General features: G+C 42.6%; 1 protein-coding gene across 1 annotated transcript; it reads right to left on the minus strand.

Annotated features, from left to right (window-relative positions):
- Window positions 1-9,026: 9,026 nt before the first annotated feature.
- Window positions 9,027-19,750, minus strand: IL20RB (interleukin 20 receptor subunit beta; the record flags this gene model as incomplete). The annotated part of the gene is made up of 7 exons (XM_080387016.1): window positions 9,027-9,160; window positions 9,709-9,851; window positions 10,158-10,308; window positions 13,794-13,918; window positions 16,148-16,338; window positions 17,047-17,233; window positions 19,744-19,750. 7 exons carry the CDS (start codon window positions 19,748-19,750, stop codon window positions 9,035-9,037), a joined length of 930 nt encoding a protein of 309 aa, XP_080243142.1. The 3' UTR covers window positions 9,027-9,034.
- Between the last annotated feature and the right edge of the window lie 214 nt (window positions 19,751-19,964).

Here is a 19,964-nt window from a genome sequence, read left to right on the forward strand (position 1 = left end):
TCCATTCCATATATAAGCTAACTTTGGTTGTTTTCACCTCATTTTTTAGTTTTTGCTCAGAACTCTGACCCAGACTAGTCTGTGTTCAGCAGTGATACTTAGCACTCTGAGCCCACAGGCTGAGCTGTACAATCCTGTTCATCTCAGAGACGATGCTGAGAGACATTACAGATTTTTTTACAGAAATTAAGCCTTCAGCAAATGGACAATCCCACTAGTGTATATCTGAAAGTGGGCTGCATATTTATACCATATGAAATCTTGGTCTTTCAGTTTAACATCTGACTTGAAGTGTGTCTTTTATGCACTTTGCTTGTGGGCATTGAGTCAAGCACAAGAAGATTGCTCAGGAAAATTTTTCTCCTCTTAAATTGACCAGGCAAAAAATGGTTTCTGACACGACTGTAGCGAAGACCTTTAGCAGTCTTGACAGAAAGGAAAGCAGCAAAAAAAAATGTTTATTCTTCTGTACGTTTTCCCCATAACAATTTCCTTGGCCCAGTGTCACTGGTCAGTAGACAAGGCGCTCCTAACTATGCTCTTCAGTATAGCTGGTTTGGTTATTTTAATCAGTTTTCGGTGTTGCTCATCCTTGCTTGGTCACCAGGACTGTGCCATTCAGACTATAAGCACTCTTTCCTCTGATAACAAATGGGGTCTCTGCAGCAATCTGATTTGCAGTCTGTCACCAACAGAGTCAGATTAATCATCCAGCACTACTCTCTGCGTAAGAACTGGGTGGTCCATATATTTATAATAGGAATGGGATGCTAACAGATTTGCACTTATCTGGTATCTGCATTTAATTCTTCCAGCAGCTGGTGGAGAGGAAGGGAGATGAAAAGAAGTGACAGGCCTGAGTCATGTTGTAGATCGTGTCCAGGAGAGTTGACTGGCTAAGTTGCCTGAAAAGGCAGTCCAAAAGGTCATGGCTGAACAAGTAAGATATTTCTGTGACTATTCCCAATAGGCCATTTACATGTGTTTGCTTATTCTGGGAGTGAATAAAATGTAATGGCATCCTACTTTTGACCCTAAATTAGAAATTTTTCTGCCCTGGAGTTACAAGAATTATTTCTTCACAATCAAGATGCATACTGTTGGATTGGATTAAGATGAAAGTTTAATTAATATTTAGTACTTTTGTTAAGGCTAACTTTTCTCAGATAGGTTTAAGTTTTTGCAAGAAGTTACAGGCTTACTTAAGTACTCTAGAAGCTGAACTCACATTCTTTATTGCTACAATAAAAGAAGCATTCTTGCTCATCAAAGCCTTAATAGTAGCTTTTGAGCCTTTCAATATTCATAGACTCCTTGGCCTGGCAAAATAGTAGCCGCAAAACAAAGGTAGCCACAATAAACAGCAGTGCTGAGAAGTGTCAAAGGGCCAGTTACACAAACGTGCTCTTTTATAATCCAGGCACCTGATTTCCATGTTTATATAAAGTTATATATTGTCATATCCCACTGTGCCTTTTGAATTGCCTAATCCCCTAACTAGAGATTGATTCATTTATATCACTTACGTTTTTTGAAACATTGCTAAGGTTACACTGGCACTAGTTGGTCACTGACGGTTGATCAAAACCTTTTGAAATCATAGAGATCTCAGAAACATTGCATGCTAGCCCTTGTGGCAAAGCAACCAGATTTAAGACGGATTTAATGAAAATTTGACTTCCTCAAAATAGATTCAAACTCTGAAATAGCATTTTAACTCCTCTCAGATATCCCTTGCCCATCCGTTGTTTTTTGGGTTTTTTAAAAGACATTTTTCCCCTTCTATTATCAATATATTTTTAGGGACAGAAGCTATAATATTTAAATGACTGTAGCTTTCAGTTTCTGCTTGGCAAAGGAGTAAACTCTGTACATTTGATGTCATTTATGTGAAGAATAATGTTGTTTATTTGTATGTCCATGTATTTTATTCCCATAATGAGGATTCATCTCTATGCCTAGGAATTCTAAGTGGTAGAATATGATTTGGCAATGAGATTTTAGTTCAAAAAGGGTAGCCAGGCAGCTTTGTTTGAGCAGGCTCTGTACCCTGGGGTTCATGTTTCTGTATATTCTCTGCAGAAATTGTATCCTGTACAAAATACATTTGGGAAAGTAGACTTTACCAGAGCAGAGCAGGAGAGGCTACTTATGTACAGGGATGGCTTTCTGATGGGGCCAGTATGGCTTGCAGAGAATGAGCTTACATTCTGTCACTGAATGCATATTCCAAGCCAATGGATCAAGAGCCCCCAGGCTGTGCTCATGATCTCAAGTAGTGTTGCTGGCTCAGAGACAAATGGAAGGCGGGGTAGTGATCCTGAAGGTCAGTGCAAAGTTTGGCAACCATGGGAAGGCAGGGTAGTCAGGTTGGCTCTAGAAGCTAAAGCTGAATTTTGCAAAATACTGCAGTCTACGTTGAGGCAGAAGCTACAGAACACAGCAAATTTATACATACAGCAAGGAGATTTTAAACATTTTGCTATCAAATCTCAATTTGAGCAGAAGTCTTTCCCCCTGGGAAGGGAGCAGAAGACAAAGCAACAGAAGTAAAAATTAAGAGCTCAATAGTAAAAGCAAAACAAGAGAGTAAAAATGTCTCTTCATGGAAAAGCTAGGTAATTGCATAACTGTTCCAAGTAGAAGAGAAAAGGTCAACAGGCGGATGGCAGGCTGGTGCACAGGAAGCTTGTGCCTAGCAAGGGACAATATTTCACAGTGCATTGGAAGAAAAATGAATGGCTATGCAGAAGTGAGTAAGAAAATTCCAAACTGTATGGACAATGTGAGAAGCTGAGAAGGCCTGGGTAACACTATCCCATAATGAGACACAGTGTCACGGTGAGAGACATCCTCTAAACTGCAGGACATTTGAGGTAGCACCAAACTCAGCAGAGTGATGGGAACAATGTCAAAATTAACAATGAAGTTGTACCAGATGGCAGAAGAGGAAGTCAAGGCCAGGACTTGGCAAAAAGAGAGAAAATGTTCGCCATCAGCCTGTCTGGATAGCAGCAGGAGGGATGAGATATATGGGCAACCTGGAGGACAAGCAGGACAGTACTTACCAAATTGAAAGCACAGCAGTGAACAGATAGGGATTATACAGTGGGAGGTTGGTTCAAAGACCACAATATGTTAAAAAGTATAGAGCTGCAGCTGGTTTGTATCACAGACTGCTTTCACAGGACTATGTGAGCTATCTGGCCTCAGCAGGGGGGCAGAATAAAAAAGCAATTGTTCAAAGGAAAAATGCAATAAATCTTCTGGGAACTTAAAAAGGAATGAAGTTGCAGAAGGGATGAAGTTCAGCAGTAGCCTAAGGACTGCCTGCCTAGCCTAGGAGCCTGGGGTTGTGTTTCCAAGCTCACGGATGATCTTGAATATTTACTCTTTCAAAGCCCTTCCTTGGCTGAGTTTTGGATGGGGAAAAGCCCTCACTATTCTCACTTTCCTACAAGGTTTCAGGTAGGGAACACTCCACCCCTCTACTTAGCTTCTAAGGGTGTGTGCATTTTTTTAGATTTCTCCCTTTTCTCTACCATGTGCTCTATGGGTAGTCTCCAAATGGTTCAGTTTTCACGGAAATCTGTTATTCTGTATATTTAATATAACCCCCATAAGACAGAATCGACTGCATGATTTGATAGAGGTAGGAAGACTCAGTTAAAATAGTTCTGCCAAATGTGAAGCGTAGAATATTTGTGGTTGGAATGGCTAACTGGGGTTCTTTTGATCCAATCCCCAATTCCAAGCTAACTTCACACCATGATCAAAAGTACTGGGGACCCTGACAAACAAGTTCAGTACTATGCCCAGTATAATGCAAGAGTGCTTCTGTCCAGACTTAAGGAGACATTTTTCACCACGAGGACAGCCAAGGTGAACAGGTTGCTAAGAAAGGTTGTGTAGTTTCCGATATTGGAGATTTCCAAGCCCACACTGGGTAAAGCCCTGAGTGACCTGCTCTGACATGAGAGCTGGCCCTGCTCTGAGCAGGAGGTTGGACTAGGGACCTCCTGAGGTTTCTTCCAGCCTGGATTATCCTGGGATCATGGGAGAGCTGTGCACCACAGCTAGTATTCATATATCCCCCACACACAGAGAAACTCCAGGTTGAATATTGGAGTAATTTATCCATTTTGTTCCTAGTAGACAAACATTCCTAATGAACAAACATTCCAAGCACGTCCATTTGTGAAAGGTAATCCTATGCTTTCAGGCATGAAAATTCAGCATGGGAACCTTCGTAAATTCCTTCACATTAAGCAAAGTTGTTACAAATTTAGTTTGTTTTTCTGCCATTGCTCTAAGTTCTCTGAGAGCTCCCTTGATACATGATCATCTGTTGGCCCTGTAGACTCCCTGGCAAGCATCCCATTTCTAGGATCTATTATTAGTTTAGATAGTTGTAAGAAGTTGTATCTCAAATTCTTTTTCTCCTGATCTAGTGTGTGCTTATATTTAACCAGATGGAAATTTTGATCCCTCCTGTTTTTTCTCATTTGGATATGACTTTAGGTTTTTGAAGGATGCCTTATTGCTTGTATTATCATCCTTCACCTTGCTATTTCACCTTGCCATCGCTTCTCTGTTCTTCCTAAATTCATTTTTAATAAGTGGAATGTATTACTTTAAGCCTCTGCTGTGTCTTTAAATAGGCCTCATGCTCTTGATTCAGATGCCTCATCAAAAAATGAAGGATAATGTAAAAAAAAATGACAAAAAAATCAAATATTGTCAATGTCCCAAGGGACAATGAAGACACAGGTCCTTCAGCTTACTTGTAGAGGAGGTCAGTAGATCCCCTGGTGTCAGTGGCTGGAGGGCCTATGGCCAAGACCAGCTCTGATATGGTGCACCCATGTCACCTGAAATCAGACTGCTGTGGGGGAGGACTGTGAAAATTCTTACTAGGACCCCCCTCTGCTGGGGGAGCCTTTGAACTCAAGCCCTGGCCCTTGGTCATTGCCAGAGCCACACTCTGGCTCTGTCTGTGCCTGGCCGTGTTTGATGCCCCAGTCCTGATCCACCAGCCTCATCACTGCAGACTTGTCCAGTGATTATGCCTGACCCCCACCATTGCCCCTGGACCTTCTTGTGTGGGACTAGGGGAGCTGTGCCTTGCTGGGAGATAGCAGCCCTTCCTACCTTGCTGCTAGCTCACCTCACCTTGCAGAGCTGTCGCTCTCCTCCTGGGTCGGTGGTGAGGAATGACAGACTCCAGGGTGGCACGGCACACCCCGGTGTGGGCAAAGTTAGCCATTAACATCGTTAAATACAGCTGCACCAGGAAAGTTCAGGCTGCCAGTTTGCTCATTTCTCTCTTTCATTCCAGCGCTGAAGATCTGTAAAGCAAGCGCAAGCTCCTGTCAAACCTCTTTCTGGGACTGAAGGCTGTGGGGGTGAACAGGAGATGTTGTTGGGTGGGATCACTGCCTGCTGGCCTGCGCCATGAGAGCACGTCCTTGGCTGTTAATGAAGGTCAGAGTTTGATCCCGAGCGAATCACAGACATTAAACTCCTCAGAAATAGCCATTTCTGTGGTAATAGCTAAATTATAGCCCATACGCTGAATGAAACCAAATTAGGGCTCTGTGTGCAGTATTTATTTGGGCAATTTCACTTAACCTTGCCATCTTTTAATTCCTTATATACCTTGATTTAGTAATTTTTGAATTTTTTTATAGTTCCATTTATTGAGAAGACCACAAGAGACCCAAACTGGGTAATTTTCTGTTTCTGCAGCTTTGTACTTTAATAGCAACAGAATCATCTGTACATAAAGTCTTTAAACAATAAACATCTTTATCTGCAGTGTTTCAGATGTTTATTATCTTTGTAGCAGTTCATTTGCAGGACACAGTACCACCTTCACAAGAAATTGCATCGATTTGTAGTCAAAGCAGTGATTTCGGTTACTTTTTGATTTTGTAAGAAAAAAGGTAACTTTTAAAGAAACAAAACATACATATGCAGAAAATATTTAAAATGGTAATTTATTAAGTTAAAGATTTCAGTTTGACTGGACAGTGAAATGCTGGACTATATATTAATATCAGCACTTTAAATTTGGAAACATTAATATACTTCTAAGGAAATATACTTCACAGGAAAAATTAGTCTGTATTCCAGCCAGTTAGTGTCATGGAACAGATATTTGAATTCCTTGCCTTCTTGTCAAGCCAGTAATATGTAACTCTTTTTTTAAAATGTTCATGTAATCAACAGTCTTTTTACTGGTCTGCATTTAATAGACTGACTAATTTTTCCTTTGAAAACCAGCCTTATCAGCATTTCTCCTGTTCTTCTGTTCTTCCAAGTCTTCACAAAAAAAGTTGTTTTTTTGGAATCACATCCCACAGGTTCCATGCAGCACAGAAACAAAACCCACTGAAGAGGTGGTGCAGGTTTGTGCTTTATTTTCATGTAACTTTTTTTTGAGGAAAATAAAAAAGAAGTATATTTTGAAAAAATGGAGCCACTTACTACCACATCAATGGAAAGAAACACCAAAGTTCATCAGTACACATTGCTTTTTGCTGCAGTTACTTGTCTGGTCCTTCTTTGAAATGTAGTATCATGGTTGTGGAAGCAAAATCAGTTATCAAAGGCAGCGGTTGCCATGACTGCCAAGGCATGATTAACTCTTGCAGTGCGCAGAAGTGCACTAAAGATAGTGACTGATGGCAGCTGCCTGTGCCAATGCCACCACGGTACTGTGTACATGGATGGCAAAGGAATTGCTCTTGTTCTATACCATGATTATCAGGCTTAAGAAAATGCAGCACATACTTCAAAGTGAGCAGCTTTCGAGGGACTTTCAATCAGTATCGCACTTTTGGCTTCAAGTCTCCACAGACATGAACTGGAATATCCTGATGCAAGCTGAATATGCTCTTGCTAAGATGGTAGCAGCACTTAAACAATTCCCTTCCATCTCCCTATTGTAAGAATTTTTTTTCAGGTATTTCTTTTGTTTAACATTGTCTGCGCAGTTTGGTACAACAGTTTAACTGCTTTATTGGCAATGAGAAAGGGCATAAAATCTGTTATTGCAGGTTAGAAAGAAACATATGCTCTATGCTTAATATGCAGGTGGAAAACATGCATTAAAATAATTTTTAAAAGCCCTTCACATTCAAGGGCCTTTTCTTTCCCTGCTTTTCTCTGTATTCCTGAACAATTGCTGGTAACTGCCATAATGTAACAATGTCGGGAGGGAAAATACAGGAGGAACTGCTGAGGCTTTTCAGACCTATAGCAATGGAATGGACAACAGGACATTTTCCTGCATGGGGGCACTCCTGTGGGGCACATTAGAAACCAAGACACTGAACTCATCCAAATCAGTGGGGAATAAAATAAGAATAGATTTGAGGCAGAGGAGCTCTCTAAACCAGACTTACTACTAAGGCATCTGTAGTGGGGAGCTATGCCTTGAAAATTCAAGCACTGGGCAAAGCCATTTAAGGGGTTGTTTGACAAAGAGCGCACAGCCGTGCAAGGAAGTGCACTTCTGTGCTGCCTGTCCTCAGCAAAATTATTGCTCTCCACTGCCTGCTGCCAGAATCAGCCAGTTGTTTGTTGCCTCCCACGGCCACCCCAGCTCGGTTCAGGGAAGGCGAGAGAGCTGCTGGGTCCCTTAGCACTTGCCATATCAGCCCTTGCATAGGCCCTTCTCCTCTTTGCTCCCAGCATCACATGGGTGTTTGCAACCAGGCACTTCACAGGTATCAACAATGTAAAATTTAACCTTGACTCCTCAATGCTCAGACTTGCACAGATTTTCTCACCCTGTGATTTGCTACATATTCAGCAGTACCAATATTACGATTTGACACCAAAGCACTATAGTCCCATATTGTCCAGGCAGAAGCTAGCGAGACAGGAATACAACTGGGCTGCAACGGGAAAGTGAGGTGCTAACCAGGAGCCAGGGCGTGAGCTGCCTCCCCAGAGAACAGAGGTACCAGCAGGCCTGTCACTTCTACTTTTTTCACGGTGCTTTGTTGCCACCTGATGGCGTGATGCAAGGTTGCAAGAATGAAATTTTAAAAGGCACCTTCTTTAAGCGTTGTCTTGCATTTCATTAGATCCACTGATACCTTCACAAAAAGCTTTTCAGCTCGAAGTCTTTTCATGCCTTGCTAACACCGGTCTCTTCTTCACAGGTAATAAATTACTTTCCTTCGAAGTGACAACCATAACTGTAATATGCGCATGAACTATATTTTACTTGTATTTAGAAGGAATTTCTCTTTGTCTTTTGCAATTTCCTTCCTTAAGAGGACAAGATATTTGGAAGATAATGACGTTGTCAGGCCTGGAATGGCTACTAACATTGCAGTGCTGTGATGCTTGATCCATATGTCCTGATATTCCTCTGCTAGCCAAGATAGGCACTCCAGTTGTGACATAGTCAATGACTGGCTTCAGGTGTGGTGTTGAACCACAGGGATGCCCAGCATCCTTTTAAATGAGCCCAGATGCCTTTTAAATGAGCATAGGTCAGGGCCTATAGCTTTAAAAAAAATAATTTCCTACTCATTCCAGCTGATTTAGCCATGTGAGAGGCTCTTACTGTCTGCTTAATTTCTTTTTTTACTGAGGCAAAAATCATGAGGCTGAAATTGTCTGGAAGTAAGAAACTGGGCTCTGCATTTATTGCTCTGGTGAAATCCTGGTGGCTGAAGCGGGGGCTCTGCCTTGGGACCATCGATGTGGCTGACAGAGGTAAAGGGAACATGAGTTAACTCATGTCTGGTCATGGGTATGGATATGAAGGAGAACAGAAACATGCAGTTGTCACCTGTGATCTTCACTTGCTTTTTATGTAGATGGAGGAAGATGCTACAAAGGGGACCCCAAGAGGCCACATGCTCATCATACACAACACCTTTGGTTTGCAGCAGCTCTTAGACCTGAAGAAAACCATGTTACTTATTGGCACTCTGAGGAAAGCGGTGGGGGCAAAATTTGGCGGCTCTGCTTAGAAGTTCTGTTCCCACAGGTTGTTTTTTTCTGGGGTGCTCTAAAGTGTTTCTTGAATCCACAGTCGGAGAACTTCTTCTGAGGGTACCACACGCACCATAAGATCACATTGCTCAGCTTCTTCATTGCCGCACAGTACCAGCTGGGTGGGGGGCTCTGGTACTTGCTGTAAAACAAATGCACTTAGGCTGATGAACTGGTCTGTCCATCTTCTACTTTTCCCCACAAACTATTCCTTTCATCCTTCCTGCCACAACTGCCCAGAGATCCAGTGCTCAGGAAGCCACACACACAAAAGCTGCTGCCTGCATTCTCAGTTGAATTGGACAGCACATTTAAGCTGCTGACTTAAACGTACTCCTCCTGAGTGCATGAGAAAAGAGGTTGCTTTTGATGATGGTTTCTCCTCACGAAGAAGTTGAGAAGCTCAGTGCTGGTACCTGGGGACATGGAGCAGCATTGCCAGTGACACAGCTGTTTTGTTCAGGTAGCAGCTTGTGAGGCAGGGTCAGTCCATGTCCCCCGAGATGCTTCTCCACAAGCACCAGGAGCATCTTCCCTGTTCAGGGCTCTGGGCCAAAAGCAGTGACAGCTGCGCAGCCAGCTCGTGTGCTGCCTGACCCCTGCAGCACAGGTCATCACGCTGCCTGCCTCATGCTCCTATAATACCCAGCACCCTAAAAACCAATAAAGTATAAAAACCCCACAACTTACCAGTGTGTCTGGCAGGACTGCAAGAGGGCAGCAGGAATACTGAAAGATTTTACTTGTTTTCCAGGTAAGGAAAGGCAGGGCCAAAGCAGCCACAGCAAAGCCAGCAGAGATGAGGGCAGTAACCAGCCACATGGATGTCCCACCTAGAAATAACAGAAGCAGCAAAACTTCTCAGAGAGATTGCTAGGACGAACTACTCAGTGCAGTCAGCCTACACCCTCTGTGACTGCTCTTCCCACCCATCCTGGTGAGATCCTTTGCTAGCACACTCCAGGAAAGGATACCAGTGCAGTGCAGAGGGCTGCACTCCTGAGTCTTCCTTTTTTGCCTCCCCCAAGGAACAAAAGGGCAGCACATTTGCAAACAAGACATGAGATATTGGGTGGAAATGAAAGGAAGAGCTGCTGGGGTATCTGTCTTGGGCAATGGGGAGGAAGGCTGGGTGTTACCTTGTGCCCTCACGCACTGTGTCTGGCTGAAGCTGCTACTTCTGTTGATTGCCTCGACATATGTCTGAGCTTTTACACAATAATCAGGTCCTGCCTCCATGGTGTCCAGATGAACGACTGGGCTGACCTCTTTCACCAGTTTCTGCTGCATCTGCCACAAGCCCAGGGGAGAGAGCATCAGAACATGGAGCAAGGACATAACTGAGGAGTCCTAACGTGATGCTAGCCCAGACTTTACTGGGAGAAAAGGAAGGAGCAGCAGGAGATGGCAGAGGACTGCGTGAATAAGAGGGGAGAGGGAGAAAAACAGCAAACAAGGAAGCACAGTGGAGTACAGAATGAGACCACATGTGTCTGGAAGGGTAGGAGGGGATGGAAACAAGGGGCTGTGAGCCAAAGAGGCATAATGATGATGTTGGGCCACAACACTAGACCATGACCTACTCCCCTCATGGAAGGGGGGTCTTGATCTTGACTGATCCAAGTTTTTGCTAGGATACCAAAATCATGCTGATGCTAGCATGGTATGATAGGAGTGCCAGAACCATGCTGTGATAGGGGTGTGAGAGCTCTCTCATGACTAGAGCACAGACAGGAGATGGACCAGGCTAGTGAGGAGTGAGTGAATTTGGTGTGTCACACTTCAGCAACCCTTAAACACCATATGAACACCAGTACATCATTTTCTTGTAATAAATAGGACTCCATTAACTGCTAGCAAAATGAAATTGCTATTCCCAGTCTCCTCAGTCATAAGAGACAGATAACAATTAACTAGTTGCTCCTGAATCTTGCTGTGTTGCAGATGCAAAGCCTGCCTCACAGAAGGCCTGATCAGCCTCCAGCACCACAGACATATGGACACCTCCAACAAGCCAGTCAGGCTCTCCTGGCAGGGCAAGTCCTTCTTTCCATCAAAATAGCCTTCTCCACTGAAACATGATCTTGAGGGCCATTAGTCTGAGAAGATTTCAACGACAAAATCAGGTCAGCGACTACTTGAGGTGTGTAACCTCTTGCAAAACCTCAAATCAGACATGTCAAATGCAACAGTACTTTAAAAAAAAATGAAGAGCCCCAGCAGAGAATTGGACATGAACTGACCAGCAAATCTGATGCTTGTGACAGTCCAGTTAGTAGAAAGTATTCTGAAGTTTGGAATTAATATTTAGGTGGCTAATATATACTGAAGAATATACATTTCATTCATAAAAAGCAATCACATACAAATCTATATGCTTTTTTCTAAGGTGTCAGAAAGCTCACGGACAAGGTTGATCTCATTTACTTGCATTTCCAAAAGATAGTCAAGAAGATCTATTTCAAAAGTTTATTAAGCTAATAGCCATGGGATAAAAAGACATCGGAGCTCTGAGTGCCCTAACCAGGCTGGAATGGTCCTGACCAGCCCTGTCTGCCTCCCTGTCCTCACTCTCCTGTCCATAGCTCAGGAGCCCCATTTAAGCTCAGCCCAAGACCTTCAGTCCCAGTCTGAGTTATGATGGAAGTATGCCTGTCTCCAGACCTGTCTCCAGCAGGGACCTCGGATATACTTTGTATGTAGCTTGTCACCAGGATGGACCCTTAAGCACACTGCAGCCTCATCGTCAAGCCCTGCCTCTGCTCCCATCTCCTTTTGCTCCTGGCTGGGGTCCCTGTAGAGACCCTGGGCCTGGTTCAGCGCTTGCCTTGTCTGGGGCTGGCGATGGACCCTGTTACCAGTACTTGGTTCTGTCCACTGTGGTCACACTCTGTGGGTTTGTGCTTCACTGGGGAGGGCACTGCTTGCACTGGGATCACCCTTTGCTCCTGGCTTGCCTGCTCACAGTGAGCAGCCCTACTCTTGCTGCTTCCTGATACGAGAAAGAGTTCTGTATGCTTAGATTGCTAATCCTTTCTCAGAGTAGAAGTCATGGTGGAGACCCATGCAGATCTGTGATCACCATCATATTGCTACGGATGATCAGGAAGAAAACTGAAAACTGATACATGCTAATGACACTAAAAACACCACTTCAGAATAATAAAGATGACAGCCATCTGTGAAGAACGGCAGGAGGATCTTGTAAGAAAATGAAAAATGAAATTCAACACAGATAAATGCAAAATGATGCTCATGAGAATTTTACCCCTTTATTTTTACAGTGACTGAACCTTAGTTGAGCATCCCTTATCGGAAACAGGAACCTGGTGTTCAGGTTTCATGGAATAGCTCTGTGGTAGTCACCCATGTTAACAATTACTGGGAAAAGAAAAAGAGTGTGAAGACCTGTTTTGTTTTATGGTGCTAACTTACAGTGCTCCTGCACCTCGAACCGTGCAGGTTTACTCCCAGCCCACCTTGGTAAAGGCAAAAATAGCTAGAAGGGCTTCCACAGTCAACAACTAAGCAATCTGGGAGTCCCTGGCCTGGAAAAAGATAGACATTATAAACCTGTTAGAGTGGTGGGGAAAGCACATAGAGAATAACTGTTTCTCTCCCCGCTAAACCAAGGCTGAGACTGCACAACAGTTAACCTGCAGAACTCCTGACTACAGAAAGGTGTACATACTAAAAGTTTACATAGCTTGAAAACCAGAACAGATAAATTAATTGAACAAAAATTCATCAAGGGTTATTAATGATACCATGTCTGCCTCAGGAATTTCCTGGAGCTGTCTCTCTGCAATCTCAGAAAATAATCTAAGTGTAATTACACACAGGCTCTCTCCTTATTATCTTCCTTGGTCATACCCATTGTCCACTGGCAGAAGGAAGATGGGGGGGGGTTATAGTCCCATGATCTGACTTTATATGGCTGCTTTCATGCTTTTATGTTCTTAGGTGCTATAGAAGCACCAAATTCCCAGGAGAAAAAGAAAAAATATGTCTAGTGAAAACAAGAAGACCTGAATGGAACATAAATTGTCACTGCTTCAGTATTACCCAGGTGTAAGCAATGCCCTCAGCTAAGCAAGTTACAGTTTGCTGTCACAGGCAAGCTGTTTTACAAAAAACTCCTGAGAAAACTTTGTCAGCACCTTAGTGCAACACCTTAATTGTGTGTCCAAATGACATTCAGAGAGGAAAATCAGCATGAACACCTTCCATTCTTGATTTCTGGTTTCTTTCAATAACTGAGGTCCCTGGGGGATTCCTCTTCCCAGAGAAGGAAATGTGGAAAGAAACAAGCTTCCCATGGGGTGTAGAGGAATGAAGACAGTGGGTTGATTGGCATTGATGGTATGCAGCTGTGGCCTTGCCTCAGAGGCAGTGGGTCGATTGACATGGATGATGTGCAGCTGTAGCTCATTCCCACTAAGTGGTTAAATAGCCCTGAGGAGCATGGGAGAAGTGGTTAGTTGGAGGAGGAGTGGTGTGGTCTGACCTCTGAAGGGAGGACATACAGCATGGACAATAGCATCTGCCTGATGGTAAAAGCCTTGTTGCAGCCTACTAGTTTTGAGAGTGCTGCGGCAATGGGAGTAAGAGCAACCTACTGGTAAGTGCAGAGGAATTTGGCACACCTTGACTCCAGGCAGGTCATCCAGCCTCACAGCAGGAGCTTGGACTGGCGAACAAGCCCTGGGCAATGTCTGCATGCTTGCACTCTATAAGTATGTGGGCTCCCTGTTAAACTCAAGGATAAAACTCACCCTACTCTCCTGGCCCTTCTTCCAGTAGAGCACACGGAGCTGAAAAGCAGGCCCCATGTCTTCCAGCTCCACTAGTAAATGATACCCATCTGCTATGACCTTCATCAGAGGTGGGGTCAGGTAAGCTGCCAACACAGAGAGAGCACTGTTATTGCATCACAGGCAACCCTTAAAAACTGTCTTTTTTTTTTTTTTTTTCCTAGCTGGGAGAGGAAGGGAAGCTGCTGTCACAAGCACAGTAATATTAATCTGGAATAATATCTGGTTGCTTCAGTGGGGCAGAAACTTGTCTCTGCTCTACTTCCCAGTATGTCTAGATACAGTAGCAGACTTTGAGCAGGAGGACCATGACTAGCATTGTAAACAGGAGTTGGGTAATAGTTGAGTTGCACAGACCTTGAAAGGTTTGGATTTTCTCCAGTGGAGGAAGTGGCTGGCCTGGAGGTCCTGTGTGATCAACAGCAGCAGAACCAGCTGGGTGACCAGAAGCAGAGGCACCAGATATGGCCAGTTCTGCTCCTGGGCATTAGCTTAGCACTAACATGCAGAACAGGAGCTGTGAAACCACTGCTTCTTCATGGGAATTTTGGCAGTTATTCAAAGGTGAAGGAAAAAGCAATATGAGCCTCAGAATAACTCTGGCAGTTCACATGAATCCTAATTATTTTTCAGTATCTACATAGTTTTAAAAAGACCTGAGCTGGTGACCTGCTATGACTTAAGTTTTTGTAAATGCATGCAAGTAAATATGTAGGTGATTTGCTTTATGCTTACTTTGATATTCAAAACTTGCTTCAATCTGGGATTCTGTTGCAAGGAGTATTAGTGAAACAATCAGCATCAATCAAGCATGGATGAAACTACACACTGTATGTTTGTGACTTGCGAACCAAGGCAGTATGGAGGTCATATTTGCACTCCTTATCTATGCCACTCTTCACCACTCTGTTGTAGGTGAAACCGGTTTCAACCTTGCTTTCAAGAAAGGAGGGAGAGCAATATATAGCTGCATACAGAAGAGATGTTCTTAACAGAATTTGCTTTTACATCCAGTGAATTGTCATTAATACTAAGCAATATGAAAACATAAAATCCAAGTATGTTCATAAGTGTGTCACATATGGGAGGCCTGTAAAACTATTTTATACTTTTAAATTAAAAGCTGAGCATCTGCTTGATGCTATGACTCAAAATTTTGAAAAGTGGTAACATTTGCAGGTTAACAACAAATATCAGGCTAATGTATTGACAAATGGACATTGCAAGATGCAACTACTAATCAAACAGGAGCGTTTATATTTATCTCTGTGCTGGCACACTGAATACCAACTAACTATTTGAATTTTGATAAAAGAAGAAGTAAGACTGACTAAACTGTTAGTTTTAGAAAGAACCTTTACAAGTGTTTTCCATGTGTTATCATATTTCATGTGTCTCTACACCTAAGGTTTGACACTGGAGCTATTTAGTCTAGAAGTACCATGGGCTACGCTGATGCCCTGACTGTCTATGAACCACATACAGAACCTGTGGGCTGAGCTTTGAATTCCTGAGTTTCTCTCAGACTTCTTCCTTGGCTAAAACTGATGCCTGCTGCTCATCCCAGACTGAGTTGCACTCCAATAGTGACCTGAACAGAGGTTTTCCACCACAGTTTTCAGCTGACTGCATGGCAGAGAACAGAGGTAATGATTCCAGAGAAACACTGGAAATAATATGCTGATTTTAGGCTGCAACATGATCCTTGGGTTGAGCTGGGCGCAAAGCTCTGCCTGGAGCTGGAAGGATGTGGAGAAAATACCCTACACTGCTAGGACTGCAGCAATGCTGTGATTTCTGTTTTTCTTTCCTCTTCTGAGGTTACTTCATAGATCTGACAACATAGGAGGAGGAAATCATGTCTGGAAGGGAGAAGGGTTTCCAGGACAGCATGAGGCAGATGGTTGACTTTCTAGAGTGAGTGCTTCCATAGGATCAAGTTCTGGATCTTCAGAACTGACTAGGTGACACGGAATAGATGGAGCATTGACAGCAACCGTAATTGATCAGGACCCTTCAAAACTGGAGGCAAGAATGGCCAACTTGCCAAAAGAAATCTCTGGAGTAGTCTTCCCTATCATTGAAGCCCTTGAAATTCAAGCCCTGCCTCAGGAGGAACTCATGTCCAAGAACACAGTGTAGCTGTCTACGAGTGAAACCCAGAGGGGCACGAGAGGAACTGAGTAGGCTGTGCTCTGTGTGTTTATGGGCTTCATGTGGCATGCACAGTACACACACGTGCACGTGAGCAATCCCTCAACACTGAACTCTGATTAACATGACTAATGTAGCTTAAGCCAAATAGCAGAACTCACTTGTGATGCGATTGAAGAAACCTTTCAGGGTGCCCCACTCTGATCTTCTAGCATCAACATCTGCCCTTACACGCAGGTTATAGGCCACAGTGGCTGAAATATCTTCTGTGATGTTACACACTGTGGCTGTGATGAGTGAACATTCACAGATCGGAATCCAGCTCTCATTGGCATACTCGCGTTCATATTCACTGAGGAAAGGAAAAGAAAGCAGACAGACAACAGTCTGAAGAGAGATCTATCTGTGACATAGGCTAAGGCTGCTTGCTAGTTCTTTCCAGGTAAAACCAGTACTGGGATACATTGGGACTGGAATGCCATACTGAAACCAGTATGGGTGTGTTTTAGATCTTATCTAGATAAAATCTCCCAGAAACAGCTTGTTCATGAGCCAAATGCAGCGTGATATTGTAGGAGGTGGGGATAGCAAATGCAGTGTTGATGCATCAAATCCTGCCCACTCACTTGACTTGATCATCCCTGGTAAAACAGAATTCCAAAACCATACTGTGATACAAGTCATAGCTCAAGATGTATCAGAAACCTCCTGTAATGTGTGCTAAATGTTTTAAAGATTAACACTGAATAAATCTCAAATGTTTTCTCTTCCCTCTTTTAAGTAAACTGTTGCTAATCTTCCTACCTTTTTAAATCTTTGGACAGAGACTGTTTTCATATGTGGGCTTAATGCAATTTTAGGTATCTATTAATCTGTAAACAGTCTCGGAATAGGAGCAAAAGGACACCACGCCTCCCCAGCTTGTGAGCAACAGTGCTGGAGTATATAGCTTCTCTTATGCCTGTGAACTGAACAGTGCTCAAGACATCCTAACAGTGCAGGATTTTTAGTCTATGTAAACAGTGTTCAAAGAGCAAAGAAGAAAAAACCCAGAAGTTACCCCTGAAACTCCACAGAGTATCTCACAGTTTCTCCCTGGATGATCACAGGACTCCAAGTTAAGAAGTGTTTCATGTTCGTAGAAAGAATAGAGATATTCTGAGGTGTTGGCAACAAAGCATCTTCACCTAAAATTCCCAGTAAAAGAAAAGAAAGAAAAAAGGTATATGAATGTACTACAAAAAAAGCTTAGAAGAACAGTGCAAAACTGTGTTTTGCATCAGAAGTACACACTCTCCATTTCACTACTGTTACTTCAGTGTTTGAAAGGGTTTTGCAAAGAAGAAATGACAACCGAAGAGGAAATGACAAAGCAATTAGGCTGGCACTGCTTACAGAAAGGCAAAGCATGCCTTTTCATTATTTCAGTTTTTCATATCAGCAAAACACTGCAAAAAAAGTCAAGCTTTTATAAAGCTATCCAATTCAATTTAATGAAGTCAAGTAACAGATATACTATTGCACTCTATAGACTGTTCCACTGGATGTTATGGTTTGAAAAGTGCTATTTCTTTCCAGACTTGACTGGGTTGGACACTATAGAAGATCCTAGCTCTGGCACAGTTTTTTTCATGTTGCGGGATTCTAATAATGTAAGTGCTTGCAGACTGCAATCAAAGCGCCTCTTAATGGAATAGATGTATCCAATGGACTATAAATGAAATTACTACATTACTCTGAGATGGTCAAAGCATAAGTATGGGTTGGTACCTACAGTGTAGTTAATTTTATCCTATGGCATCTTAACATAAAATCCTTAGCAGTGTTTGGACCAAAGCACAGAAGGCAGGATTCCCCATGGGCACACCCTGCACTACACTATGGGAACAGAGTTATCTCTGTTCTGCCACTTTCCAGTCCCAAGAAAATTGTTTTCTCTGCTCAGCAGGGAATGGTTCCCAAGGAATCACCAGAAGGGAGGAACGGATGGAGCAGGTTAAACCAACCCAGCATAGCAGTGGTCATTTCAACAATCTCCTAGAAACACTGTAACTGTTCTTTCACAATATATGTAGGTTACCTAAAGAATATTTCCTAAGATTTTTTTAAAAAATTGCGTCTATTTCACTTAAAGACTAATGGAAAATAGACCTTGCTAAATGTTATCAAGAAGAGGGTGTCTTTTAAGCTGTGTTTACAAAATTAACCATTTAATGTCAGTTGTTTTACTCAGGATCGAAACCAGGTTGACAAGTCCATGAACAATGTTTTCATCATGATTATTCTTTTAAAGCATTGGAACAACATTGGTCCTCTTTCTGCCCTTAGAATATTCCCTGTATTCGTATCTTTATAAAATCACTAATGATGTGGAGAATCTTGATGCCAACCCTTTTAATGATTCTTTGGCATAAGTTATATGGATATGTTGACACAAAGCTCAGCTGTTATTTAAATTAGAAGCCAGATATCTCTGGGATGAGCAGCTTTTCTCTCCTTGCCATTTAGATAATGGAAGAGTCACTGTCTGCCATATCAGCAGTTCTATTGTTTCTGGCTGGTTGAGGGTCCATGCCAGGGTCAAGGCACATTTTGTCTTAAAAAAAAAAGTATTGACTTTCACTCTGCAGCTTAAACACCCATTTGGTCTCTTCTATTGTCCATGCTTCTCAACATTTAGATTGTTTGCTACTACTTTTCTGACCCCTGGAAATGTTCAAGGCCAGGTTGGATGAGCAACTTGCTCTAGTGGAAGGTGTCCCTGCTCATGGCAGGGTGGTTGAACTAGACTACCTTTAAGGTCCCTTCCAGCCCCAAACCATTCTGTGATTCTATGGTATTTTTTCCTTGTACTCTTGGTTCCCATGCTAATTTGGGGAGTTGGCATACCTAAGTGTGTGAATTCTGCAACGGACTTCAATTACGTGAACAGACACTAATTTTTCCACATGACTCATGCACACAATGATGTTCCAGGTCTGAACAGGGGTGAACTGCACTGGAGTGTTTCCAAAGTTTTAAGTTCTTGACTTTTAGGACTTTTTGGATATGGGGTTTTTTTTTGTGTTCAATAGTACTGAACTTACTAAGTAAGCTTATTAAACTGCCTAGAAACCAGTTTTAAAAGCAGAAGATAGTTCTGATTTGGATTATTCTCCTTTTAATGGCCCCAAAATTATTTTCTATCTGGTTGAGACCAATATTCATTGCCTGGCTTAGTACACTGTTTGCCTGGTTTGCTGGCAAAACCAGTGACTCTCCTGTTGGCACAGTGAGATCTGTTGCATCACTTCAGCGGAACCACAGAAGCTCAGATACAGACACTAAGATTTCTTCCTTTAATTAGGAAAAACTCTGGGCCTAATGAAAGTGCTGTGGACCTGTATAAAAAAAAATTTCACTGGTTTAAGTTTCTGATTGTTATTAATAGATTCAGGATGGGCACAAATTCTGCTACTTGTAAGAACTCTTTTCCAAGAGAATTAAGAGATATAAAACCCTAATACTTGTGTGTGTTTGCTGATTTTTACAGGGCCACATATGTTCTGTGGCAGAACCACAGCACACAGCAGTTGTTCATTCAGTACCATGGAGTGTTTGCAATTTAGTGACAGAAAACAAGTCTCCAGCACTGCAGGTAAGATGGTAGTGATGAGGTATAGTGTTATGGACAAACAGTTCACATCAACAGTGCACTACTTTGGACATCTGCCTTCAGATGAGGGGAGCTGCATCCTTAGAGGAAGTTATTATTTACCTTCCATTATCAAACAATATAGAAAGAGGTATCTGTGTGGGCATAAGTATACATACGTATGCAAGTGTAGCTTATATATGTATATATATAAGTATAAAATTTTGTGCTTAGAACGTTAAATAATTAAATAACAAATACACTAGAGTGAAACTTACGATTCAGCTTTCGTGTGGCTCACTCGATTGTACGTATAGAGATGTTTGTAACTGCATAACCATGCC

The sequence above is a fragment of the Falco punctatus genome (genome assembly GCF_963210335.1).
Source record: "Falco punctatus genome assembly, chromosome: 4".
Taxonomy (NCBI): Eukaryota; Metazoa; Chordata; class Aves; order Falconiformes; family Falconidae; genus Falco; species Falco punctatus.